Source organism: Neolamprologus brichardi, chromosome 22 (genome assembly GCF_056152115.1).
Source record: "Neolamprologus brichardi isolate AB-2024 chromosome 22, ASM5615211v1, whole genome shotgun sequence".
NCBI classification, from domain to species: domain Eukaryota; kingdom Metazoa; phylum Chordata; class Actinopteri; order Cichliformes; family Cichlidae; genus Neolamprologus; species Neolamprologus brichardi.
The window spans coordinates 8,162,180-8,190,000 of record NC_142124.1 but is presented as its reverse complement, the minus strand read 5'-3'; the positions used below and the strand labels follow the sequence as shown (position 1 = coordinate 8,190,000).

Genomic DNA, 27,821 nt, shown 5'->3' with positions numbered 1-27,821 from the left:
TTTGAGATTTGCAATCCTCTCGGTACATCCAGGAAAAAACACAAAATCACATCTGTATATTGGGTGTTAGCTGATGTCCCTTCATTGCTCAGATCTGAGCTAAACTCAATCTTCTTTGCACTGACGGCAAAACTTAAATATTTTCATGTTTTGTCTGGATATCCACCTGATGTGTTGCATGATCTCTTTGAAGGTGTAGTGCCCCTAGAAATAGCACTGTGCCTAAGACTATTCATTCACAACAAATACTTCACTGTTGAAGAGCTGAACAAATGCATCAAAGAGTTCCCCTATAAATGGTCGGAGAAAACCAATGCACCACAGCTTGTTCCTGTGAACTTTGCCCAACGGAAAAGTGTGGGGGGCAATGCCCACGAGAACTGGGCTTTGCTTCGTCTCTTGCCACTCATGGTTGGATCAAAAATCCCTGAGGCTGACCCAGCATGGGAATTGCTTCTTGTGCTTCGAGACATTGTTGAGCTTGTCGTGAATCAAGTGCACACAGAGGAGACCATTTGCTTCCTGGACAGTAAGATATCTGAGCATAAACACAGGTTTCTCATGGTTTTTCCAGAGCAACGCCTCATTCCAAAACACCATTTCCTAGAACATTATCCAGAACTTATCAGGGCTTATGGTCCTCTGGTGTCACTGTGGACAATGCGGTTTGAGGCAAAGCACAGCTTTTTCAAGCGTGTTGTCAGACATACTCGTAGTTTTAGAAATATTCTGCTGTCACTGGCCATGAAGCATCAGTTGTTGCTTGCTTATAACCAGTGTTGGGACTAACGCGTTATTAAGTAACGCGTTACAGTAACTACGTTATTATTGTGGTAACGAGCACGGTAACTAGTTATTATGCCAAAATCAGGAACGCGTTAGTCGTTACTGGGATTTAGGTAGGGTCGTTACTCGTTACTTCGTGTGGTGGCTATCGCGGAGCTTCCACAGATTCAGTAACATTAGCAAGTGGTGGAGGCAGCAGGTGGGTGAGGGAAAGGGGACGCCGAAGGAAAAGAGACCCGAGGCGGCCGCCGGTCCAAGTGTGAACTGAACTTCAGGTAAGAAGTTGTGACCTGCAGTCTATCTGGGTCAGATATAAACCAAGTTTAGGTGGAGTTTATTTTCGTTATTCTGACTTTTTCCGTACTGCGTACTAGCTAGCATGACGGAGTTTCTATACAGCTGGGTGGGTGCTATGAAGTTAATGTTGAACTTTATTTTGTTCATAAGTTATTAGAGTTGCCAACCGTCCCGTCTGGTATTCAGAGAAAATATTACGCGTTTCTTATTGAGGTGAAAAGGAACAGTTTGTCCCGGACTAAAGCTACAATGAAAAAGGCACAAAGCTGGAGTTATTCTGTGTCTTTGCTGCACAGCTGCCTCTTCTTCTTTTATTCTCACCCTTCCCTCTCCTGTTTCTACTTCAATCATGAAAACTGATCAATGATCAGCTGATCGGCTCTCTTGTTTGTTTATCGCCCACTTTGCGACAGAAAGACGAAACCAGCCGATGTCGCGTTAAACAACAGCAGCACGTTTAAGCTTGATCAGCTGTTGTTAGAATTTATTTAATATTAATTTCTAATATCAGCTGATGTTTGCTGGAGCCACAGCTGCAAAAAAGCTGCTGGTCATGATGTCAGTTTGGTTATCTGGTGAGAGGGAAACATGAAGATGAAACCAGGAGACGTCCTTACTGAATCATCAGAGCTGAACAGGTGATGGAGAAACAGGTTTACCTTTTAGGTGACATAAATGAGTTGAAGGGAAGTTATGATCTGTTTCTGAGAGACAGATAACACCAGGATCCTTTTTTAGGTAGCTGACAGCTGGTAACTGTGCAGGTGCGGATCTAGCAAAGTTTTGCCAGGGGGGCCAGGTAGAGCATTAACAGGGAGACGGGGGCACAAAGAAATATTTTTCTTTCTTATTCTCATTTAAAATTTCTAGCTTTTAAAAAATAATTATCTGAATCTTACAACAAAGGATTGATAGATTGATGCATATATACCATCAAAACAGTGTACATCACTGTCACAACAGCGTTTGTTTTCATTCAAAGGCTTTATGATTTTTCCTATAATGGTGGGCCAGTCTCTAGTCAAAATGCCCGGGCCGATTTTTTGTCCCAGTCCAGCCCTGTATGCAGCTCATCTGCAGTCTGGTGTTACCTACATCTTCCTATTCAGAAGGCAGAATTTCTGAGTTCTGAGTACAATCAAAGCACCACGACTGCAGTTTTTGTGTTGGATGTAAAAGGCGCACATGACGCTGTGACGTAGGCTAGAATCATGGCAGCAGTCAATGACAGTCCAGGCGTGGGATTTCTCTCGTGGAAATATGCACATTATCTTTTCCTTTCTATTGGTAGGTGGCACAGTGCACTTGTGACAAGTAAGCAAGCTAGAAGACTGGCAAAGTTGTGGAAGCAACACATTAACAAGAGAATTCTGAGTAAAACCAAAGTTACTTTCCCTAGTAACTAGTTACTTTGAAAGTAACGAGTAACTTGAAGTAACTGAGTTACTTTTGATAGAAGTAACTAGTAATGTAACTAAGTTACTATTTTAAAGTAACTTACCCAACACTGCTTATAACCAACATGATTCCAGAGCTGTCAGACCATTACTACAGGCTACAACACTGTCTACAATGGATGTTAGTGTGCTGCGAGAGGATATCCAAGAAGCACTGCAGGCTAAGTTTCCTGGTGAGACATGTGTCCAGATAGCCAAAAGTGTGTGTTACAGAGGCACCAAGTACACTAGTGGAATGATCCTGGCTTATGGTTCCACTGGTGGTCTACCAGATTTTGGGGAGTTGATCCAGATTGTGGTTTTGAAAGGCAATGTGGGATTCATAGTGAAAGGTGTAACTGCTTGGTCAATTGAACATCTGAGGAGCTATGTGCTTGAGAAAACTGGTCCAGTGAAAGTCATAGAGGCAGCTGAGTTATCAGACACGGTCCCCTTGATTTCTTACATTTGTGGCGGAACAACCATTATGACTCTTAAGTGCAGCATTTATGTTCCATAAATGATTTCCATACTTTGTGTGGAGATTTTCAGCTGAAAAAAGACAAACCCAAATCTCAGTCTTTCTACTATTTTCAGAGATGGCATATAGTTAATTGGCTCCTAGTTTCCATACATGGAGATCAAACTTTATTATATTATGCACTATTTAGCTGTTACTAAGAATTACAGAAACATGTCAAAAATTTGGTCTACAGGTTACCTAATGTCACAACCGTCTCAACTTCGAGTGATCCTTGCAGATCATGATGTCCGTAAAGTTACCATCTGGAATCCCAGAAACGGTGGATGACCTTTATTCAGCCATCCGTGATACCTTTTCCATTACAAGAGACTTCTGTCTTCACTATAAAGATGCTGATTTTGGTGATGAGTTTTTTACCCTTGTTTCGACAACTGACCTTAAGGACAAGGACACAATCAAGATTGTGTTTCTCCAGGACCAGGAGCCTACAATAACCTTGACCTTAAGTGATGTGACCAACGTGACTGATAATCCATCTGAGGAGGACTCTGTTGACACCTCATCTGTGTCAACTAATGACACCCTGATTCTTTCCGCATCTGAAGATAGTCCAGGGCACCGTTACCAGCACTGGCCTGTTCAGTTTCAGATTCCCAGCTTTTCTGACCTCACAGAGATCCAAATTCGGTCAGCCAACGAGCGCTTCCAAAAAGATGGGACTCTTCTCCCTACAAAAGATTTAATTCCACTGCTTCCTGACATCCTTAGAAAACTAGCAGAAGCTATTTATAAGTATACTGCTTATCCATCCAGTCTGCAGATCAGTGAGGTTGCAGAGGTCCTGACTCTAAAGCATCCCTGCCTGAAAGAACCAGGGTCCTTCAATGGATGCTATGGGTGGGCGCAACGTCTAAAGTACAAGATGAACAATTTCAGAAGCAAGCTTAGAGGTCTCGGCTGCCCTGAAGTTGAAGTAAACTCACTTAAGAGGAAAATAACATGTGACCAATACCCGGCAAAGAATGTCAAAAAACCAAAGAAGGCTGAGGTGAACTACCTACCCCCTCATGCTCAAGGTGAAACTAGTGAAAGTTTGGAAAAAGAGAGAATCGAGCTACTGAGTGAAGTGATGAAAAGTGATGACAACTCCAGAGTGGTAGCTCAGAAAATGGACAAGACGTTCAGCCTTCGTCGGGAGGAAATAGTGAAAGAGGCCCCTGCCATCAGTGACTTCATGAAGCGCTGGCCTGCTCTTTTTAGCGAGGTACAGGTGAGATAAAATGTTTATTAAACCAGTGTTTTTGTGTTGTGGATTGATGAAATTACAAATTGAAGTCAGATAAATAAAAAATTTAGAAATGCATATATTTACACCTAATACATTTAAATGTTTACAAATGCACATTTTGATTTTCATTTATGAATTATTTATACTTATGTCTCTTGTTGTATTTTATTCTGGTGTGCCCTGCAGATATGTGAAGAATTTAAGAGGATAACAACAGTCAGCCTTGAATCAACCTTTCTGGCCAGGCTTGACCAATGCACCCCAAAACTGATGGCCTTGACCCTGTCAAAAGGAGGAGCTGCAGGTCTGAGGATGAGGCAGATTAAGGACATGCTTCTGCAGGTATAATGAATAACTTTATGAATAGAATTTATTTATGAATCTTTATTTGCCTTACTTTTTTCATGTCAAATGTTGATATGGCTGCTTTGAACAAGGTCCATTGTATACTAACACTATTTTTTTCCAAAATTGTTCATATTTTGGTTACACTTGCATCTAGGGCAGGGCAAAAGAAGAAAATATGTCGTCTGTACAATATACACTGTTTATTATTTTTAAATAAAGCTCTATGATTTACATAAAGTGTTTCACACGCGCAAGCACGTTAACAATACATAACATGGAGGAAGACTGTATCTGTGCCAGTTACATTGTAATTGAATGAATGGATATTTATTGTTATTATACAAGTTCAGAGCACAAGTACAACAAAATGTATCTTTATTTTAGTGTTTTTACTTATGAAGAAGGAATGTCCAGGTGACAAGCGCAGCGTTTGTCAGATCTCCGCAGAGTGAGACAGCCATGCCCCCCACTGTGTGCGGAGTAAGCAGGTCCCAAACAATAAGAAACTCAGGAGAATAGCCAGATCACCTTTTCCACCTTATTCCAAATTATCTTTTTTATTATTTAATTTTAAAAAAATGCTTTATCATTATGGATATCATTTTCAGTATATGACGTAAGCTACTTACATCTGATTTTTTTTAACACATCTATTTTTTTCTATCAATCAGGACAACACAGTTGAAAAGCACAGAGAAATTGCTATTCGCTGCCTCATAGTCTATCTTGGAGAGAAGGAGGAGGATCTTTTCAAACAATACAGCGTAAGTACTTGAGTTGGTTTTTAATTTTTTGTTTAGTTTTGAATGCATGTCTCTGTAGGGTCTTTGTGTTTTGTTCATTGGATTTTCTGTTCAGGGTTGAGTATTTAAGTCATTCAGTGCCACAGACGTCTTTAGACCTCAAAATGAATCCGAACGCTCAGTGCCATAGACGCCTCTTGAGCTTTTTATTGAATTGAGAAGGTGGTGGAGTTGATTACATGGATAAAATCCCACCAGCGTGACAGTCGGCTCTACTGAGAACGAGTATTGTGGCGCGATTTTTGATCCAGCTCGTCATTTCGAGCTTGAGGTGTCTGCAGCCTGACGTCATGGTTTTTCTAGCGATTCCAGTGAACATGAACCAGATTTATCTGACCAGTATCTCCTGTTAGAAACTTCTGAAGGCAGCAGGGACCAGAATAATGAACGATTTGCTGCATAAAACACACAGAAATTGTTGATAGACGAACCGATGGCCGGGTGGGGGGTGAACAGACTAAGTCGCGCACTCACTTGTGCACATGCGGGAGTAACACACACACACAGACTCTCTGAATCATAAATCAGTCGCTTTTTTCTTATATATTTTTCAAATGTTGAAATTGTCTATAAACAACTATTTTTATACACAAAATAATCTGCCAAAAGTACATTTCTACAGGTGATTTTTTTACTTTCATAGTAGTAAAACATAGTTGAGATGTTGCATGAATCATTGAAACACGAAATATTTACATCAAAGTCACTGAAAAACCTATTTACACAAAGCGCTTTTGATCCAGAAACAGGTGTTTTGTCATGAAAGTTTCTCTTTTCTACTGCAGATTTCTAAATAACAGAGGTAGAAACATTTTTTTTTGCTGCTGAAAGAAGAGAGACTCATTTTTGTCATGGTGGTTTCATAGAACAAAATATTCTGTGAGCCTTCAAAATCAGTGAAAAAGCTAAATATCTCTGGCACTGAGGGGGGTATGAAATCTGAGAGTGGCTGGCACTGAATGAGTTAAGGGACATTCCAACCCTAAGTGAAGATATGTCTATTGCCATGTATAAGTGAGAAAAAAGCATTTCAGAATTACAATCCGAAGATGTTTATTGCCATTGTCATTGAACATAATTTGCTGAGTAGAAACCTGTTTCCGTGATAAGGTGCAACATAAACACACAGGATAAAAAATTTTGTAGCCAGCGCAGTCATTTTCCTGATCTGGCAGCAGCTTTAGCAGAGCATAAACAATGGAAGTGAATGGCAGGTACTAGCGTTTTGTGTGCAAAAGTGATTAAAATCACTCAATAATGATACCAAGTATTCCTGGGGAGCTCAACAATCATGCTGACTGCAAATGAAAAGTATGAATTGACATGAAGGATTTTCAGGAGCCGATTTAGACTTGGGACTACATTACAACAAAGCACTGCTGTAAGCCTCCACATGGTTATAACACAGCAGTTGAAGCCACTGCCGACCAGTGTCTATAAACCAACATGCTATTTGTGCAATATTTCTTCAACAAATCAAAGACCCATCCATTGTTACTGCAGCTTACTATGCTTGTATAGTAGTGGCTGTGTGTGTTTGTTTATGGAAGCTGGAGGCTTTTTCAACTGTTGCGTTATATCCATGCACCATGCAGTGGATGTTTACAGCGGTGTTTGTTGTAACTGCAATGTAGTCTCAAGTCTAAATCAGCTTCTGCAAATCTTCCGTGTTACTTTTGCACTTTTCATTTGCCGTGAACATGATTACTGAGCTCCCAAGAAATATTTGTTTTCATTACTGAGTCATTTTAATCACTTTTGCACACAACATGCTAGCACCTGCTATTCACTTCCATTGTTTATGCTCTGCTAAAGCAAATGGATTGCTTCCGGATCAGGAGAATTAGTGTGCTGTTTACAAAAGGCTTGTTTCTCACTTTCTAACTATGGCAATATGGCAATAGATAAAATTTCACTTAGAAGTGGAATAACCCTTAAAAATGATTTATTAGATTTTCTTTTCAAAGTGGAAAAACAAAACTGTGAAAAACAAGACATTTTTTATTTTAAACGTTGGATTATGGTTTAATTTAGCTTTTAAAAATTACAGAATGACAAAGTAAAATCACTGAAAAACACAAAAGACAACCTGTTTTAGCTTATTTTCCTACCTGTAGTAGTTCATTCCCTTATGCACGTCATCCTGAAGTGCTTGAGCTATGTATTTTATACATCCTAACATTTAATTTCTCCTACAAGGATGAGGAGGAGCTCAACGCAGACCTTGCAATGCAAATCATGAAGATTGATATCATTGGTGATGGGCCTGCAACCATCATCGTTGAGGGATCCAAGATCCTGGAGAGGATTGATGTTGCCAGATCCTGTGCTTTGATGATGGGAGTAATCTACGCTCTGAACCTTACCTATCCCAAGCAGCTGAAATTTACCTTTGAGGTATTTCAAAAGCTATGCCTTGAGCTTGATGGACAAAAAGCCAGCTCTAAAGTAATGAATCTTAAGTTTGGTATTTTCTAGAGCAGACTTGATAGACCATTCGTGAGTGAGTTTCACAAAAACCTTATTCCTGCATTTCTGGCACTACTTCATTGTGTTTTACTAAATTTTAAAGCGCTGTTCTTAAGTCTTCTGAGTTAATATTTTGCCGTGTCTTAAATGCTGTTATTTGCACATTTTTAAGGAATGCGTTTAATTTCTCCCATGACCTGTGTTCTGAGGGTACTGGTGTGTTTTAAAGTTTGTGTAATGCCCTCTTTAGCTGGCCTTAATCTTGAGGGTGAAAAGTCAAATATAGAAGAGAATCAAGAATACTTTGTAAGAGTGCTGACAAAGTTGAATGAAAGAAGCTTTGCTCATTTTATGTTTAAATTAGTGCATTTAATGTATAGCAGCCTGTCATCTTTTGTTTTGATTCCCTGTCACATGTTAAAGTAAAAAAAAGAGGATTCAAGTAGTAGGTTGTATTACAATTTTAATACACAGTTCCTTAAGTTTCAGCGGGCAATTTGTGTTCTAGGAAACTGAAGCCCACAAATCTTGCACTTCGCACGCACGTTAAAGAATTGTGATGTTTGTTATTGTAATTAAATGGGTCTAACTCATTTGAATACATCTGTCTGAATTTCTATTCTTTCTGAGCACCAGGTACGAGTCCCTTAGCTGATGTCCAGGTATTTGGCATCACATCTGCCGCATTCAAACAAATACACACAACATCCATTTCTTTTTCTGAAGGTCATGACACAAGAGCACACACAGCGCATGTTAAGGCTGACCTTCGTTTGGGGAAAAAAGTGATCGACAAGTTTCTAAGGTCTTAGAACCTTGACTTCTTTGTGGGCAGGCACCACCATGCATGAGCCTGCCCACGCGGTAGTCATGGTTATAAGACACAGCCAAATGATCAAGGTTGTATTTTGGAGCGACTTAGCCTGCTGGGAAACAGGTAAATGCCCTTATAGAATCTCCTGTAGAACCAAAAAATTACTACACTGTAACCAAAATATCATATTTGACCAACATAAATACTATTTATGCCGACAGTTAAGTTCATTTTAATTATAAATGTGTTTTATTTTGATCAAAAAGTTACTTCAACATACATAAATATAATCTTGGATCAACTTAAATTCCTGTGTATTTGTTGACAATTATTAAGTTCATGTTACTCAGAATGTGTTTTTTTTTTTTTTGTGGCCAAAAAGTAACTTCACTATACATAAAATTGACGTTGGATCAACTTAAATTTTTGTGTTCTAGTCGAAAATTATTAAGTTAATTTTACTTAAGAATGTGTTTAATTGTGGCCAAAAAAGTAACTTCACCATACTCAAAAACATTGCTTTGAATTAATGTTATTCTGCCAGAAGTTGGCTTAACTCAAAAATTCTAGTGGAAAACGTTAACATGTTTTTTTTTATTTGAATCAGTGTTTTATTTATTAGAGTGTATGATTTAAACAGGCAAATGTTCAGCATTCAAACTACAGTCAAACAATAGTCAAACCAGATGTTTCCCGTTATGTAGATATCAGCTAGTCAAGTACAAACCTTACACAGCATGTTAACAAACCGTGAAAAAAGCCACACAAAAAATGAATGATTGCTGGTAACGGTTTCTATACATTAGTATGTACGAAGGGTATGTTGTGACTTACATTCAAAATTACAGCGGTCCCTCGCTAATAACGCGGTTCACCTTTCACCTTGCTGTTTCGTAGATTTTTTAGTGCAAGTTTGCATGCTTATTTTACATGACATTGTGTCCTGCGTCCTGATCGCTGCAGACGATCTCCTCCGTGACGTCTCTCCTGTACAGTACAGAATCGCTGCATCGATCGCTAGCAGTGTGACTCTGAAGTGCAGTGCTGTATGTCCACGATGTCCACGAAACATTTTGCACCGTCAAAAAATAAAATTGGCTACTTGATTTCACCTATTGCTGGTTATTTTTATAACATAACACCCGCGATAAACGAGGGACAGCTGAGAAATATAACATTTGAATCCATTTTCTCTTTTGCTCTGAGGCGCGGGGGAAAAATATCGACAAGTCAATGAACATCATTTACAGATATATTGGGTAAATGCCCAAGACATCTATAGAAATGTAAATCGCCGCTTGATTCATTCATTTGCTTAACTTGTTTTGGACCGTAAACAAGGCGCGAATAGGACACCGGAAACAAAGCTCCCCACTGAAGTAGCATATGCTAACGTGCACATAGTCAATTAAAAGAATTCTGTTTTCGTGGATGCCTGGATGTTAAACTTAATTGTTACACCTGGTAAAGCAGCAACGCTGATCATTTTATTAAAGATGAAAGAATTTCGACCGTTTTTACCTCTCAGTGATGCCACAGTGTTCCTTTGACTTCGGGACCTGAAGCAGACGAAGGTTTGAACCCAGATTACTCCGCGAGGCTCCTGACTACGGTAGCCATAATGTTCTGACCATCCATCAAACGGTGCAGCTTCATTGCTTACCAAAGTCGTATTAAAACAATTTTTGACAGATTTTTGAGCACCGTGTAGCACATAAAATCGGTTCGAGGTCAATAAGCACAACCAGAATTCATACATAAGGCGCACCGGATTATAAGGCGCGCTGTCAGTTTTTGAGAAAATTAAAGGATTTTGAGTGCGCCTTATGGTCTGAAAATTACAGTACAAATATCCTGTCACATTTGATCTCTGTGAGGTCAGAGGTCAAATTTACAAATGAATACCTCTTATCTGTGACCTACTCCTACATAAGGTTTGTGTAATCAGAGTAAAACGTCTGTATGTTTTAATACAATAGTTGCTACTAAAATCTTTGACTTTGAAAACAATGACAAACAAACACGTTCAGTCTAAGCTGAAAATGTATACATTTGTGTGACAATGAAAACACGCAAAATTCACAATATAATTTTTTTTGGATCTTTTTATTGATTTTAAAAAAAATTTAGAGTGCCCTCATAAGTTGTGTATTAGATGGCACAAAACAAAACCCCAATAATTTGACAATTCCCTCTGAGCAAGCACTAGGCGACGGTGGGGAGTAAAAACTTCCTTTTAACAGGGAGAAAACTCCGGCAGAACCAGGCTCAGTGAGGAACGGCCATCTGCCTCGACCGGTCAAGGAGTTTTTAAAATGACTCGATTAGATGTTAAATAAATTGAAACCTAAAATACAACGTCCAGATGAACAAAATCTACTTTTAGGGACTTATATAACAGTAACCAAGTATTTTCTGCCTGCGAACAATACAGTATAACCCGCAGAGAGAAAGAAGCTTGTCATGAAATATTCACCTTCCGATACAGTGATGGCATGCTCCCTGAAAACCTTTACAATTAGATTATCTGCATATTCATGGTCTAATTCCATGAATGTCAGTATGACATCTGGCTCTTTCCATTTCTGTAATAAAGAGCTGTAAACCATATCACTGATGAGTATCACATTATCAACTTTGATTTTTTTAAGTCTAGGCCAGATTTTTATGAACAATCGTTGGGTGATGGCATCAACTTTTTCAGTACAGGAAGGTGAACTGGCATTTTTGATGACGCGCGTCACCACCTTCTTGATACAGGTTTCCACAGATAACCTGTATTTTTCAGCCTCTTCAGCATCACACAGGGCTGGATTCTGCATAGTGTCGATCAGGTGATTTTTAATGATATCGACCGTCAGTTTTCTTAACACTGGGTCCTCGTCGTTCAATAACATCTTTAATTTTTTTTCTTTACAGAATGTTTTCTGACGTAGCTCTTGGTAAATGGCCCTGTCGAGATCTTTCAGTTTTTTTTCATGTATATGCAGATTTTTGACCGTGTTGTCAGACAACACGTGTTTTAACAGATACCTGTGGAGTTTTTTAGAAGGTTTGTAGTGCGAATTCTTTGCAGCCCGTGTGAGCACAGCATCAATGAGTGCGCTCACACGTTGTTCTTCATCATCATCATAATCGCTGACACTAATGCCAGATGATGATTTTTTCTCCAGTATTGGAAATATATTACTTTTAAATTCTTCTAAAAGTGTTTCAGAAATGGCTGTAGTTTGTTCGTCCTCATCATCCTCGGCTCTAAACCACGAGAAGAACCTTGCCAATAGGTTTCTTTTTTTACGGAAGAGGTGATCTTCAAATATGGAAATGATCACCTCTAGGTACGGCTGACCTACGGCTAGCGCAATGATCACGAGATCAGGGTTAATGTCCAGCCGCTTTGTGATGTCTTTAAAAATCACCTTTTCAAGTTTTTTAATCCCCCTTTGTGTAATTTTGAGAGGTTTTTGCTCAACTTGTGCCCACAGAGCTGTGAAGAGGCGCTGCTGGATCGTGTCAGATGGCGACACCTTTGCCTCTTTGGAGGCACGTGTAATAACAGCATTTATTAGCTCTTTAACGAGCAGCTGTTCTTCTGACACTGGAGGATCCACGAGATCAACTGACTCTGGATCCCCCGGATTCTGTTGCTGGTTGCGTGACTGAAGGCAGCACACACAGTGCTTCATTTTCCCCTCGTCGCTCTGTAAAATGTTTACCCCAGGGACGACACCACATTCAGACTCTTCAATCTTTGCCTCGACTTCAGTGGCGCAGATTTGAATCTCCTCGGTTGTTTCAATGGCAGAATTCATATTTTCAAATGATATAACTTTTTTACAATCTGGACTTGATTCTGTATTTTGTGTAAATTGCTGAGTTTGTGTCTTAGACATTAATGCCTCTTACTAAACTTACCTTGTAACTAACGCTGTTTAAACGGTTGTACTTAAGGCTTTTACCAAGGTGATGTCACACAAGACATGAAAGGATCAAAGGGATTCTAGTGCTAAGCCCCGCCCACATCCGAAACGATGGCGACGTGACGTTACCCTAGCAACCGCTATACAATGGCGATCCTCAGTTGTTGGGATTACGTGAAACTTCTTTGGATGTCAGACATGTAGCCTGCTGGTCCACTGCTTTAACCCACAGCAAATATTGTTAAAATCCTTCGTTTAAAGTTAGAATGTCAAGCGACCCCCCCTCCGACCCTCACCCACTGTGTTGTTGTCGGGTTTACCGTGACGGCTGGTAAGCTATGCTAATTTAACTGTTTATGTAGCTTCACTCATTCACCTGCAGACACAGGCGGCTATCAGAATGGTCACACGTCTTCTTAGAGGACGTTACAGGTGAACACGCGCGGTGAGTTACAGCCAGCGAGGAGTCACGCAGTTTTTGCGTGCATGTCTGTGCTCGTGAACATTTTTGAGCAGAAACACTTGTTATTAAATTATGCACTTACACTCAGAGTTAGAAATGAAATATTTGTATTAGAGGGAAGGAGTATAACAAACTATAAATTAAGCTAATTTGCACGTTTTATTCTGCTTTTCTCATCAAAAAATGATAATGTACGAAAAATATCCAAATATTAACAGAAGAAAGTAAAACTAAACTGTCTCACCACCCCTCTCTAAAAGGAATATTTAATATCATATATAAACGCATACACTTGTGCTGACAATTCAAGAAACATTTGGAATATTTTATATCCCTCCCCTCTTTTTCCTTTTTTCCAGATCCTACACATGTGACACACGGGCAGCATGGTGGCACGGTTAGCACTGTTTCCTCACAGCAAGAAGGTCCTGAGTTCAATTCAAACCATCAGGCCAGGGTTTCGTCTCAGGCTTCCCTTTCTGAAGGAGAAGACATCTGACGAGCTGCACTACGCTCAGGACGCCACAGAGTTTCTCTCTCATATGGGTAATAAAGGGCTTGCAGATTGGCCAGTCACTGCTGCTTTAAATACATTTATATACAGGTGACAATTATGTTGTTGGGTTTTTTTAAAACAAAAAGACAGAAAGTCACATTATTTGATCGTAGAGTGTTAAAAATTCAAAACAGGAACAGAACTGTGAAACATTTCATAATTCCAGCTTCTAATTTTGAAACATTTTTATTATTTTAGTTGGTTTTTAATGGTCTTCTTTGCGATACATGATCACATTTTTACAAACCTAATGATCAAAAGATTTCTGCTGTGGCATGTTAACCTTACATGCTGCATGACATTCAAAACAAGCTAGCTCCCTCTAAAGATGTGAATTTTTAAAAACAACGCAGAAATATAGATTATTCAATTTTAAGAAATGTTTAATCATTTGAACTTTTTGTTCTTCAGATGAAAATGACCACATGGAGCTCTTCTGAGTTGTGTTTCTCTTGGCAGGGTGTCTGATGAGAGTGTCTGATGCCGAAGTGAGGCAGCTCATATTTGAATGCGTGAAATCATTCTACAGCTCTGTGGCTCCCAAACAGATGCTCGATGGTACGGATGGTACCACACGAAAGCCTCGGACTTTCCCTTCTAACAACCGATTTTCTAGACTTTCACTAAGTGAGGCTCTGTCATGGCGTCTGTGGTGGCATGCTTGTGCTTTTCTTTATCCTTTGTGTTTCTTCTCTTTTCTTTTCATTTGTTTTCTTCATGTTTTCTTTATTAGAATTGGTTAGATTTCATATAGATATGTACATGACCTTACAGCCATACCCAGTGTCCTATGAGGCTGTTTAGGATTAAGAGATAAAGTTTTTGAACACATGATAGCACAAGTTGAATAGATCATAAAATCTGTCAAATATGAGGCTGAAATAAGGATTGGTAACTTATTTTTCTGATAATTTAAAAGAGTGTTTTGGGTAGACTTTCAAGAGTCATATCACCAGTGTGAAGTAGGTGGCTGGTCACTACAAGGGCTCATTTTTACTTATATATTTTGTTGTTAGTTTAGTCCTTATTAAAGTAATTGACCATCATTTGTTCCAGAAACTCATGTTTAGTGAGACTCTAATTTTTATTTTCATCTGAATCTAATTTGTGTTTTTTTTATGACCATGGCATGACTTTTTTAATGATGATTCCTCTTTAGTTATCAGTGTAATTATCTTGTTCCTTAATGTGTTTTTCCTTAATTTCTGTTTTATGCACGCTTTTAGAATTTTTAATGATTATTTTTAACATTTCAAAAGTTTTGGGTAATGATGGTTCATCTAAGTTGCACAACTCTGCATGTAAGCATAGAAGCACCACCTGCTTCTGTTTGTGAGGGTCAGCCAATCAGGATGAGGTTGGGGTAAGAGGAAAAGGGCTAAAATTACTCGTTTTAAACAGAAGCTGATGTGAGGGATTGCGTTATTGCTGAGTACAAGATAAATAATTTTGAACTGTGAGTCATACAAAACTACTGCAGTACAGTCCAAACATGGAGCTGGAAATCACCTTAATAAGTCCACTTTAAATGGCTTATAATGATCTCTTAGTTTGTTTCTTCCCTGATGTTGAATCTGGCATTTAAACATTTATAGTTGTATTTAATAATGTTTCTGCTCTGTTTCCTCAGGCCTCCAGCCGACCTCTCCAGGCTACAGGCTGCAGCTGCTGGAGCGCAGTGAGCTGGCTCAGACACTTCTCCTCTCCATGGCCACTCTCGAAAACCAGCCCACCATCAAACTGCAACTCCTTCACATCCTTCAGATCCTCTCCAGCTGCTCTGGTCAGTCATTTATTTCAGTGCAGAGCCAGTGAGGGAGGGAAGGGGAGGAGCAGATGACCTCCTTCATTGGAGAACGTAGCCAGCTCTCAAGAACATAAATCAGACTTTCGGACAATGATGATTTTAAGTGTCCTTAAAATAACTGTGTTATTTACTGGGTTACACACGTCTATGTTTCACTTTACAACCACAGATATGAACTATTCTTCAATACTCCACGCACGAGGAGCAGAGACGGTATGTCTCCACATGAACGACCACGATCCGACCGGCCAGGTCCTGTTCCGTTCTTCCGAAATCCTCTGGAACCTGCTGGAGAGGGGCAACAAGGAGGTGGTCACCGCTCAGCTCGGCACCCTGGAGTGTGTCCTGTACGCGTGTCTTCCTCATTTAAGATGCTTTTAAATGTGCACGATGTGCCTGATGGATGTAGGATCTTTTAAATGAGGCAGCATGAGGGAAATTTCCTTGGAGTTTACTTCACAAAAATCTTAAGATTTTAAGTACAATGTTTTTCTAATCTATTAAATGCCTCGAACAATCAACACACCTTTAAAAGACTAGGGAAGAAATACAGAACTACAATGAAATAAACATAAATACATCATTCTTTTGTTATGTGTAATGATTTTACATTTCTTATACGGGTAATTGAAATGCCCGCAGCTCTGATTTTAGCCAAACCATCATTTTTAATGGAAAAGTTTAATTATTTGTAATTCGTCTGATTTCTGTTGGTTGTGTGTTCCTTATGTGGCAGGCCTTTGTGCTGTCATTTATCCTTTGATATCTGACTTTTGGCTTTATTTGTTCCTCAGCTCTCTGAAAGAAGCATTTTTTCACCTGCTGAACACCGGCTCTGGACATTCAGACCTCCAACTCAGAAACGATCTGCTCGTGATCACAACTCTCATTGCAGAAAGTCCAGGCTCACAGCTTATTGTGAGTACAGGACAGTTTAATAAATAATAATTTGTTACTTTTTTCCACCCACCGGGTGTTTTTATGAATTTTTGTAATAATTTGAGGTGTTTCTAATTTTCAGGAGAGTTCATTTGCCAAACAGCTTGTGGTTTTCAGCACATTTCCAGAGCGTGAGGGCACTCGATCCTTTAAATGTTGCACACTTTTTTACAAATGACTTCATTATTCATGAATACAGTAGCATCTTTTATGAAAATAAAACTGCTTATTTTTTTATGTTTTAGTGAAAAGTCACAACCCTTTGATCCGCAACCTGAAGCTCAGCTATAGTAACGAAGACTTGAAAATGAAGAAGTTGCTGTTGAATCTGCTGGTTGTTATGTCGAGGGACTCTGCTGCCCTGCAGGTCAGTCACACGCTCACCCAATCATTGTTTAAGTTTGGATAACCTGTGTGATGACTCAGTTTTCTTCTCTCAGCTTTATAAAGAAGAACGTGTTGTTCTGGCTCTGCTGGCGCTCATGAAGCCGCCTGTCGCCTCCTCGTCTGAGCGTCAGTCGGGGTCACGTCACTGGTCCGCTGCGCAGAAGGAGGAGCTCCAGCTGCAGGCGCTGGCCACCCTCGCCACCATCGGGCCGCTCATGTTGGAGGAGTACATTTCCTGTGAGGGGAGTACCTGTCTGCTACTCCTGCTGGACTGGTGTGTTGGGCCAGGTTAGGAAACACAAGAAAAACAAGAACAAGCAGAATCTGTACTGTATCTGAAAGGTTAAAGGTCAAGGGAATTGCAGTGTCCTATCGGAGTGTATTTGAGCCAAACAAAGTCACTTATACACTCACTTTTTGTCATTACCATGATTTGCTACACAACAGACATTTAAACAGCTTTTATCTCTTACTTTTTAATCATACTCTTCAGCTTCTTTTGTCTCTTAAAGGTTATTTTTTTTATACAACTGATAGTTTAACTAGTTTCACAGCTTACAAAATACCTCATAATCACACCCCCAAATCTAACCAAAAATAGCTCTTAAATAATACACATTTCAACTCCTCTCAGCACTTCAGCTGACGCTTTAACTTGTGCCTTATAATCTCTGTCACTTTAACTACTTTCTTTGCCAAAGATATGAAAGCAGGACCCAAACACAGGACTTCCTGTGTAGAGCTCAGTGTGTTTGTTTACAGTAAAGCAAGACAAAGATGCAAATAATCCTCTCCATGCTTCCCGTACTGTGGCTTCTCACTGTCTTTGGTGAGTTAATCTTCTCCCGATGGTGCCAACAGCGCTACACTTCTTCCACTCATTTCCGCAACCCTCTGGAAACAACGACAGGTTGCTGTTAGTACATGCAACGATCAGAGAACCAAGACACTGTCACAAACTAGCTGGGACCAGACGGGGTTTCTCACAAAATTCCCACATCAACTGAAGTTCAGCTCCTCTGTTAAGTAATCCCTTCAGATGAAGCTGATCAGCAACAGGTGTGTTAATTATCCCTCAGGTGTGGCTGGCTCCCCTACGGGAAAAACTCTCCGGGCCTGATGTCTCAGGAAACCCCGGACACCACCACACACACACATCAACTCGTACATAAGGAAACGAGGGAACGGGAGAGGACAACAACAAACATATGACAGCAAGGCATGTTAAACAGACACACAGGCAGGGCGACCAACCCAAGATAAACCCAGAAATATAAACAAGTCCACAAGAAACACATGAACCCTGGGTCCCCAGACCCAGGCCCGTGACATTCTTAGCTTATGGATAAACTTCAGACAGTTCTTTATTTGTTATTTATTAATTTTAAATTAGAGGCAGGTGTTTTCAGTTAGAGGGACAAAAGGTGTGAGGGGGCACCTGGTCTTTATTTTTTAACAGTGGATTTATTTAAATCTAATTTATCAACACATGTTTGAGGAATTCATTATCTAGCTATATAATTCTGGCTTTAAGCAGAAGGCGTTTCATCGCCCCAATCCTGGCTTCTCTTCGTTGACTCCCTGTAATTTTAAAAATAGATTTTGAGGTTTAACGGATCACTGTTAAAGCATGTCTGGCCCTGTTTGACCCCCGTGTGAGCCAGGTTGAAGCCTTATGTGTGTCAGGTGTGTCCCTTTTAGCTGTGCTTACTGCAAATCAAACGATGACCAGACTGTTTGCTATCAGTGCCTCTCAGACTTTGGAACAACCCACCCGAGGAGATAAGACTCACAAAACCAGAAACATCTTTAAAATGCTTCTTTAAACACATTTTTATGACTCAGCAATTCCATTACATGAGATATTTTTGCATTTTGTGTTTTGTTTTTTTTATTATTCGTTTTTGGTTGTCAGTTTTAAATTGTTCTTGGTTTGAGTGACTTAAGTGTTTGGCTTACGGTGTAGATATAAGCCTTTCAGTATTCTGTTTTTTCCTGTCTGTCAGAGCACTTTGTAAACATTTTAAATTATCCATCCATCCATCCATCCATCCATCTTCATCCGCTTTATCCGAGGCCGGGTCGCGGGGGCAGCAGCCTAAGCAGAGAGGCCCAGACCTCCCTCTCCCCAGCCACCTCCTCCAGCTTATCCGGGGGAACACCAAGGCGTTCCCAGGCCAGCCGAGAGATATAATCTCTCCAGCGTGTCCTGGGTCTGCCCCGGGGCCTCCTCCCGGTGGGACATGCCCAGAACACCTCACCTAGGAGGCGCCCAGGAGGCATCCTTGTCAGATGCCCGAACCACCTCAGCTGGCTCCTTCTGATGTGGAGCAGCAATGTCTCTACTCTGAGCCCCTCCTGGATGGCCGAACTTCTCACCCTAACATTTTAAACACATTTTAAATTAGCTATTTAAAATCAATTTTCTTAATTATAAAGATTTCTATGGACGGATGCTCATCCGTCTCTAAAGAGTTTGGTCTACACCAATCCACCGTCAGACAGACTGTGTACTAATCAAGGAAACGGAAGGCGACTGAAGCCATGTAACACGGACTCATAAGTGGGATAACCTGACAAAATATAGGACTCTCACATGCTTTTGACTTTTAATGAAGTATGTAATCCATGTAATACACACCTCATTAAATAAAGTCCAATGAAACATTTTCATTTGAATTTTTAATCAGGTTTTCTTTATCTGTATTTAGGAAATGGGTAAAACACTAATTATATTTTAGATAATATCTATGCAGAAATATACAAAATCTTAAAGGGTTCGCAAACTTTTTCACGAACTGATCAATCAGTCAGTAACTATATTCTCTCCTTTATTCCAGATTCTTACTTTGGCCAGGGTCACAGCTTCCACGCCACCGGAGGCAGAGGCGGTAAGAAGGCACAGACGCGGCACTGTATCAGAGTGCTGAGATCGGTGACTTCTCTGGGCGAAGAGTCTGTAAACCAGGACCTCTGTGATCAGGGAATCATCAACCAGCTTCTGGGTGACTGGACTGGACACATGACACATGCTCAATATCAACATTTACTGTTGATGAATTCAGTAGAGTCAAAGCTGTCGTGTTTCCTCAGGAATTCTCATGCAGATAGACGCGGGTCCTGATGAAGACGATGTCGTCGCTCTGGAGATAAAGTCGGATATTCAGGTGATCCTTTCAACGCTGTGTGAGACCGACATGCACAGAAAGGTAAAGCTCATATTGCTAACTTAATTAAAGTGCTTAGAGCTGGGTAGTTGGATATCCGGTGAGACTGTGTTTGTTTGCTGCCTCTTCTGTTTCATAGGAACTGTTTGGCTCAGAGGGAGTTGAGATGGCGGTTCATTTTCTGAAAAAAGGCTCCGACAAGTTTTACAGCGGCCTCGGACACAACAAGCTCGTGCTCTCCACAGTGGACTGTGTGTGGTCAGTGAACTGCAGCACACTTTAATAGATGAACTGCTGTATTTATTCATATTTGTACAGTCATTTACATTTGCCAGATCCAGGCTAGAGTAATATGAGAAACCAGAAGTGTAACTCTGTTAGCCAGATGTATGATGATGTCTTTGTTAGGCATAATTTAATTGTATAATATTGTTTCTGTATTGAAGCAGATGAAAAACTCACTTCGATTTAATGGCATAACTGCCTTAGCGGACAAATGGGACTAATGCTCAGTTTACATAATATGAATGCAGTTCAGCTCAGAGGCATTTAACCTCTTAAATCTGGGGCCTTTTGCTGATATTTATTTTATTTTCATCAATATCTTTCGTTTTTCTGAAGGTTTATGCAGTAAACTAGTCATAATGAACATTAATCAGTACGACTCACAGTGAGCTTGGGAGTGGCTGCAATCAGGGCACTGTAAGAAGGTGACAGATGTACTATGGTTGTTCGCCTTCCTTGGCTACTCGCTCTAACCAGTGTTGCTCCCTGCCCAGGATGTGCACTTCCTCATAATTGAAAGATTGGCCACTGGCCTGCAGGTTCAAAAGACTGCAGAGTCCCACCCCAAGGACGCAGGTCTTCTGTGTGTTTAGCGAGAGGTTGTTTGGTTTCCCTGATGCATGATAAACAGCAGTCCTCCTGGCACTTAATGACGTACACTATATTATTCTGTTTACTCCGAGAGACCTGGGCTCCTTGGAGTGGACCATTTTTTGGCGTAGTATGCTTTGGAAAGTGACAGAGATGCTGTGTTTTTCAAAAAGCCCGTCTCAGCTGTTCACATAAGGCAGGGGTATCCAACTCCTTAAGGGCCGGTGTCCTGCAGGTTTTAGATCTCACTCTGGGTTAACACACCTGAATCAAATGATTATTTCATTACCAGGCCTCTGGAGAACTTCAACTTCAAGTTGAGGAGGTAAATTTATCATTTAAATCAGCTGTGTTGGATCAAACGCATCTAAAACCTGCAGGACACCGGCCCTCGAGGCCTGGAGTTGGACACCCCTGACATGAGGGATCACCAACAGTTTTTATGCAGGCAGTGATTAACCTTCTGGATCCTGGAGGATCCTGGAGGGGGGGGATTGTGCTCTGAGGAGATGGTGCTGTAGCGTTCTAATAATACCCAATTTGTGCTCCAGAGACTGGTGAGAGTTATGCCTTAAATACTGGGCTGTAAGCATTAGTTTATGGTACACATGAACTTTTAAAAGTCTCCCTATTACTCACAGTAATTTGTCCTTTGCCTGTCACATTTAATCATAGTTTTATCCATAGGCTATAGTGTAGTAACAGATATGACCATCAGCAGAGGGTCAGTGAACTTTAACCTAATCTGGAGAAATCTTTGATGTCTACCACATTAGAAATAAAAGTACAGAATCTCGAGATCTGTTATAATGACCTCGAGTTCAGGTCATCATAACACTTGTCATACGGGTCTAAACTTGATTTTTCAGTTCTGTTACGGACCTGCGAGCAGCTCAACAAGCACATTTTTGTTGCAATTACAAGCCAACTATCAGGGGTCTATTTTTTGTCTCCTACAGCTGAGAAAGTTTCTGTCTGTGCGCCTTTTCTCCCATCAGGTCGTGTATCGTAGGCTGCTACACCACAGAAGATTACTTTCTGGTTAAAGACGGGGTGTTTCTTCTCCTCCACTTACTCAGTGTGAGTAAAAGTTTCCTTTTTTCTACCTGTATTTTGCGATTAAAAATAGGATTTCAGCTGCTCTGTGTTAAAGCTAGTTCATGTAAGGCAGCGTTCACAGGTAATATAAACGTCCTTTTCTCCTGCAGACAAGCCCCAGGTGTGTGCACGGTGTCGTCCTCGCCATCCTGCTAGAATTATGTGACAACCCGAACACGGTGCCGTACATTCTGACGTGGAGGGACGGCAACGGACAGACGGCTCCGAGACTCCTGCTGCAGCTGTGGAGAGAGGAAGAGGAGGAGCTAGGAGTTCCTCGAAATCAACATGGAAGCATCGCAGGTTGATTCAGATCATCGCACTGAGAACAGATTTAATCTTTTTCTTTCAATTAGATATCAAATCGAAATAAAGAACTTTATGTTTTTTAGATTTCTGCTGCACTAACAGGTCAATGTTTCTACTAAACTGCTGATGCAATTTAAAAAAAAAAAAAAGTATCCTGTTAGTCTGTAATGTTGTTTTGGGGTCTTTTACAGGCGCCTCTGCTTTGTCCTCCACTGTCTGTGTTGGACTTCGACATACACAGCATTATTTATTTTCCCAACCTGGATTTTATAAACATCTGATTTTTATCTGACATTTTTATGTAACGATAACGTTCTGTACCACTGAGCCAACCAGATGCAGGGAATGGTTAAATATAACTGGAAACATAATTTTTTGTGTGTTTTTGCATAGCTGATGGATTTTTTTTCATCTCTCCGTCTCAGACAGAAGGTTTTAAAAGTTTTACATTTTGCCAGCAGGTAAAAATCAGATTTTAGGCCCTTTTGGCTCTGTAATCTCATATATTTCTCTTTGTTATTTCTTTTATCTTGAAGATCCTCAGAGGCCCATCCTCAGTCTTTTCCAGCTGGATGAAGCTCAGCTTTCATTTCCTGCTAACGTGCCGAGTGCTGCAGTATTGGAGATGTCAGAGAACCTGCGATTGAAGATTTACTCCGTCTTCTGCAAAATTGGTAACCAAACAAATTATTCAGTTTCATACTAAATGTAAAGTATTTATTAAGAAGATTTTGTAATTAGATTATTTGATTAGCCCAATTTCTTTGTAGCTCCTCCTATATACATATTTAGGCAATAAAAAATACTACTATGTAAAACAAAATGCTACTTTAACATGTCACTTCTCGCAGCCTTTCAAACGATATTCAGTCTCAATTTGGCTTTTTTAAATTAAGTTTATCTCTTATTGATTGAAGATCTTTTAAAGTTTTGAAATACTGAATATAGCGATAAAACGATATCATAATGTTCCGGTCAAAGCATTCGCTAATATTGTTATATTAAAAGCAGTCAGTAGTATTTGTGACTTTTTCCTTTCAGGGTTTCAGGATCTTCCTGGATTGTTGGGAAAAGATTATGTGACTCTGACCATCATCAGGAGATATCTAGACTTTAAGGTAAAAGTGAAGAAAAAATATTGTAGATGCTTCATATAATAGTTGCTCAGACTGTGTTCAAAGTTTGTTCAAACTTGAAATGAATGTAAAGCTTCAGCTGTGAGTAGAGTAGAGATGTTCAAAGTGAAAGTACAAAATTCCTCGTTATACAAAATACTGAGACGGATTTGAGAATCTGTCAGGAAAACAATCTATAAATAACCGTTAGTCACAGGGAGTAAAGACAGACTTCAAGGAGTCTGGAGCTCTCTTAAAGGTTCCAGATGCAGAGGACATAAACTGAGATAAACATCAACATGTCTGTCTCTTGTGGTGCTGCAGGTCGGTGAGGTGTGGGATGAGATCAGCCGGGAACTGAGTCTGGAAGGCGTGAGGCCGATCAGCCCCGACCAGGAGGCTCTGAGCACCATCTGCAAGATCGCGGAGGACACGGCGAGGAGGATCGTGGAGGAACAAAACAGCATCCTGGAGCACCATCAGAAGGAGGACATCAGCGAGGAGAAGCTCACATACACAGAGGTACGGAGTAAAGGAGTGGAAATAGCTTACATGAAAGTCAGTTTAAAATGTTTTTCTTTAATAAAAACCCCCAAAAAAGACAAATTATATTACACAGATAATATTTTTTTTTTTCTTCCTGAGCTACTATACAAATAATCAGATTTATTTTCACATGCATAATCAAACAAATTCAGTCTTTTTTTTTTTATGTATGTCTAGTAAAACATTTTCATTGTATGTTTGACTAGAAGCAGAGATCCTCTGGGACAATTTGTTTTAGTTGGAGGAGATGCCGAAACTGCCTTTACATACAGTGGGGCAAAAAAGTATTTAGTCAGCCACCGATTGTGCAAGTTCCCCCACTTAAAATGATGACAGAGGTCAGTAATTTGCACCAGAGGTACACTTCAACTGTGAGAGACAGAATGTGAAAAAAAAATCCATGAATTCACATGGTAGGATTTGTAAAGAATTTATTCGTAAATCAGGGTGGAAAATAAGTATTTGGTCACCTCAAACAAGGAAAATCCCTGGCTCTCACAGACCTGTAACGTCTTCTGTAAGAAGCTTTTCTGTCCCCCACTCGTTAACTGTATGAATGGCACCTGTTTGACCTCATCATCTGTATAAAAGACACCTGTCCACAGCCTCAACCAGTCAGACTCCAAACTCCGCCATGGCCAAGACCAAAGAGCTTTCGAAGGACACCAGGAAAAGAATTGTAGACCTGCACCAGACTGGGAAGAGTGAATCTACAATAGGCAAGCAGCTTGGTGTGAAAAAATCAACTGTGGGAGCAATCATCAGAAAATGGAAGACATACAAGACCACTGATAATCTCCCTCGATCTGGGGCTCCACGCAAGATCTCATCCCGTGGGGTCAAAATGATCATGAGAACGGTGAGCAAAGATCCCAGAACCACACGGGGGGACCTGGTGAATGACCTGCAGAGAGCTGGGACCAAAGTAACAAAGGTCACCATCAGTAACACACTACAACGGCAGGGAATCAAATCCCGCAGTGCCAGACGTGTTCCGCTGCTGAAGCCAGTGCATGTCCAGGCCCGTCTGAAGTTTGCCAGAGAGCACATGGATGATACAGCAGAGGATTGGGAGAATGTCATGTGGTCAGATGAAACCAAAGTAGAACTTTTTGGTATAAACTCAACTCGTCGTGTTTGGAGGAAGAAGAATACTGAGTTGCATCCCAAGAACACCATACGTACTGTGAAGCATGGGGGTGGAAACATCATGCTATGGGGCTGTTTTTCTGCCAAGGGGACAGGACGACTGATCCGTGTTAAGGACAGAATGAATGGGGCCAAGTATCGTGAGATTTTGAGCCAAAACCTCCTTCCATCAGTGAGAACTTTGAAGATGAAACGAGGCTGGGTCTTCCAACATGACAATGATCCAAAACACACCGCCTGGGCAACAAAGGAGTGGCTCCGTAAGAAGCATTTGAAAGTCCTGGAGTGGCCTAGCCAGTCTCCAGACCTCAACCCCATAGAAAATCTGTGGCGGGAGTTGAAAGTCCGTGTTGCTCGGCGACAGCCCCAAAACATCACTGCTCTTGAGAAGATCTGCATGGAGGAATGGGCCAAAATACCAGCTACTGTGTGTGCAAACCTGGTAAAGACCTATAGTAAACGTTTGACCTCTGTTATTGCCAACAAAGGTTATGTTACAAAGTATTGAGTTGTATTTTTGTTATTGACCAAATACTTATTTTCCACCCTGATTTACGAATAAATTCTTTAAAAATCCTACCATGTGAATTCATGGATTTTTTTTTTCACATTCTGTCTCTCACAGTTGAAGTGTACCTCTGGTGCAAATTACTGACCTCTGTCATCATTTTAAGTGGGGGAACTTGCACAATCGGTGGCTGACTAAATACTTTTTTGCCCCACTGTATCAGGACCTCTCCAACACTGGATACGTTTAAAACTCGTTTAAAGACCCATTTTTACTCTTTGGCTTTTAATAATGTATGAGTCTGTCATTATTTTATTCTTATTTTTTTCTTATCTTTTATTCTACTTTCCTTTTAAATTTTATCTAATTATTTTATTGTACAGTACTCTGGTCAACAGTTGTTGTTTTTAAAAGTGCTATATAAATAAAATTGATTTGATTTGATAGTAAAATGAATTCTGACTTTTTTCTGTCTTTATCGCAGATGAAGTCTCGCTGGAAGCAAAAGGAGTTCATGGCGAAGTCATGGGAGGATTATGTTTCTAGGACTTCAAACTATGAAGCCCTGAAGGTTTAAAGATTTTTAACTATAAATTCTATCATAGTAATAATAATAATAATAATGATAATATCTAGATTCTCAGTATAAGTAGTAAGTGTATATTTTTGTTATGCGCTTTGTATACAGGAAGTAAAAGCACAGAGGGAGAAGAACGCTGAATCATCCAGACCTAAACCAAAGCATGAGGATGCTGCTATCCGCCCTGCTCAGGTCTTTACACTTAACCTTTCATGACGTTTACAGGTCACCCGCTTCATTGATTTAAAATAATTAAATCTCATATCTTATTTTCACAAAATGGAGCAAAGAAAAAAGTCTGTTTCAGGTATAGCTCATTTTCTGGTTCTGAGAATGAGCATTTTAATGCATGTAATGAATTTCAGCTTAATTTGGAGTTTGTGGCTTAGAAAGCATCTCTGAAATTAGTTTTAATAGTAGATAAATCCTGACATTCAGGGGCCCAATAACATAAATGAAGAAGATGAATGAAAATATATAAGATGAGATTAGATGTACTTTATTATTGCCAAACTTGGGAAACTCCTTTATTACATTAGTTAAATGGAGCAAACTAACACATAGCCTCTCTAATAACTTCAGTAGATCTTAACTCTGCACTAATAATGCACAAAGCACAAAATGATCATGAAGTCAGCTTAAATACGCAGGGGGTAAGAACAAATGGTGGTGAGGAATTGGTGTAGTTATTATGCAAACTTTTAATATTTTAAGGTGATAACCAAATATAAATCTGAAGTTTTGGTGAAATGTGATGCCCTTTAGAATATGCTCTGTTAAGAGTTGTTAGTTGTTAGTTTCTTTATCTTTAATTCAGTTCTTTTCCTGTTGTTTGTGAACAATGATCAAAATTTTAAAAATTGAGGAGCAACTCGCTGTAGTCTTGACGTTCTGTTTCGGTGTGTTTCAGCATTTCATCGGACACGTCGTTGGAGTGGAGAGCACGGACGCTCAGGGTCCGGCAGGAGTGAAGGTGACGCTGGTCAGAACGCCGGTCAGAGCCCCAAGTGAGGACAAAGGAGAACCAACAACACCAAACCCAAACTACTTCAGCACGGCGTCTTCTGCAGACTGACGTTACCAAAGTCACTCTTAATACAAGGCACACATTCTTCATGTAACAGCATTTATTGTGCTGTACTCTCATAAAATTAAACTGCATTAATGTAAAGACTGCATTAAGGTGTTTTACAGGAATTGTCAAGATACATGAGTAGAGCAGAGGGGTCAGAAAGTTCATTACAACTTAAAGTGAACTTTAATGGTAAATGGCCTGTATTTGTATAGCGCTTTACTAGTCCCTAAGGACCCCAAAGTGCTTTACACATCCAGTCATCCACCCATTCACACACACATTCACACACTGGTGATGGCAAGCTACATTGTAGCCACAGCCACCCTGGGGCGCACTGACAGAGGCGAGGCTGCCGGACACTGGCGCCACCGGGCCCTCTGACCACCACCAGTAGGCAACGGGTGAAGTGTCTTGCCCAAGGACACAACGACCGAGACTGTCCAAGCCGGGGCTCGAACCGGCAACCTTCCGATTACAAGGCGAACTCCCAACTCTTGAGCCACGATCGCGAGTTAAACGATAGTTTAAAGCAGTCCAAAATAACTGAGTCCAATCGGCAAGAAGATACATACGTTTTGTTTTGTTTTTAAAACGGGGGGAA

At 40.3% G+C, this 27,821-nt stretch overlaps 3 protein-coding genes across 3 annotated transcripts in view; 2 read left to right on the top strand and 1 right to left on the bottom strand.

The window, feature by feature from the left end:
* Positions 1-8,510, top strand: part of LOC148096679 (uncharacterized) — a 20,014-nt gene extending 11,504 nt beyond the window's left edge. The window contains exons 6-9 of the mRNA XM_087834773.1: positions 3,236-4,273; positions 4,478-4,633; positions 5,311-5,403; positions 7,642-8,510. Of these exons, the coding sequence (XP_087690899.1) occupies positions 3,284-4,273; positions 4,478-4,633; positions 5,311-5,403; positions 7,642-7,920 (1,518 nt within the window). The 5' untranslated portion in view covers positions 3,236-3,283 and the 3' untranslated portion in view covers positions 7,921-8,510. The remainder of the gene's footprint in view (positions 1-3,235; positions 4,274-4,477; positions 4,634-5,310; positions 5,404-7,641) is intronic.
* A 2,302-nt stretch (positions 8,511-10,812) lies between these two features.
* On the bottom strand, positions 10,813-12,834 carry LOC148096678 (uncharacterized). Its single transcript, XM_087834774.1, has one exon. It carries the CDS (start codon positions 12,616-12,618, stop codon positions 11,116-11,118), a length of 1,503 nt encoding a protein of 500 aa, XP_087690900.1. The 5' UTR covers positions 12,619-12,834; the 3' UTR covers positions 10,813-11,115.
* A 660-nt stretch (positions 12,835-13,494) lies between these two features.
* Positions 13,495-27,299, top strand: LOC102797238 (cilia- and flagella-associated protein 69-like). Its single transcript, XM_087834775.1, has 19 exons — positions 13,495-13,654; positions 14,124-14,291; positions 15,295-15,447; positions 15,641-15,818; positions 16,266-16,389; positions 16,493-16,541; positions 16,656-16,777; positions 16,851-17,085; positions 19,638-19,802; positions 19,891-20,006; positions 20,104-20,222; positions 21,839-21,920; positions 22,049-22,241; positions 22,784-22,921; positions 23,289-23,365; positions 23,687-23,884; positions 26,050-26,136; positions 26,254-26,337; positions 27,056-27,299. The coding sequence occupies exons 1-19, from the start codon at positions 13,495-13,497 to the stop codon at positions 27,218-27,220; spliced, it is 2,613 nt and encodes an 870-aa protein (XP_087690901.1). The 3' UTR covers positions 27,221-27,299.
* Positions 27,300-27,821: the final 522 nt, after the last annotated feature.

Coding starts and splice junctions, on each gene's coding strand:
- LOC148096678 (XM_087834774.1), bottom strand. CDS start 12,618: ATGTCTAAGACACAAACTCAGCAATTTACACAAAATACAGAATCAAGT.
- LOC102797238 (XM_087834775.1), top strand. CDS start 13,495: ATGGTGGCACGGTTAGCACTGTTTCCTCACAGCAAGAAGGTCCTGAGT. Junction 15,819..16,265: donor GGCACCCTGGAGTGTGTCCT/GTACGCGTGTCT, acceptor TTTGTTCCTCAG/CTCTCTGAAAGAAGCATTTT. Junction 17,086..19,637: donor GGACTGGTGTGTTGGGCCAG/GTTAGGAAACAC, acceptor CCTTTATTCCAG/ATTCTTACTTTGGCCAGGGT.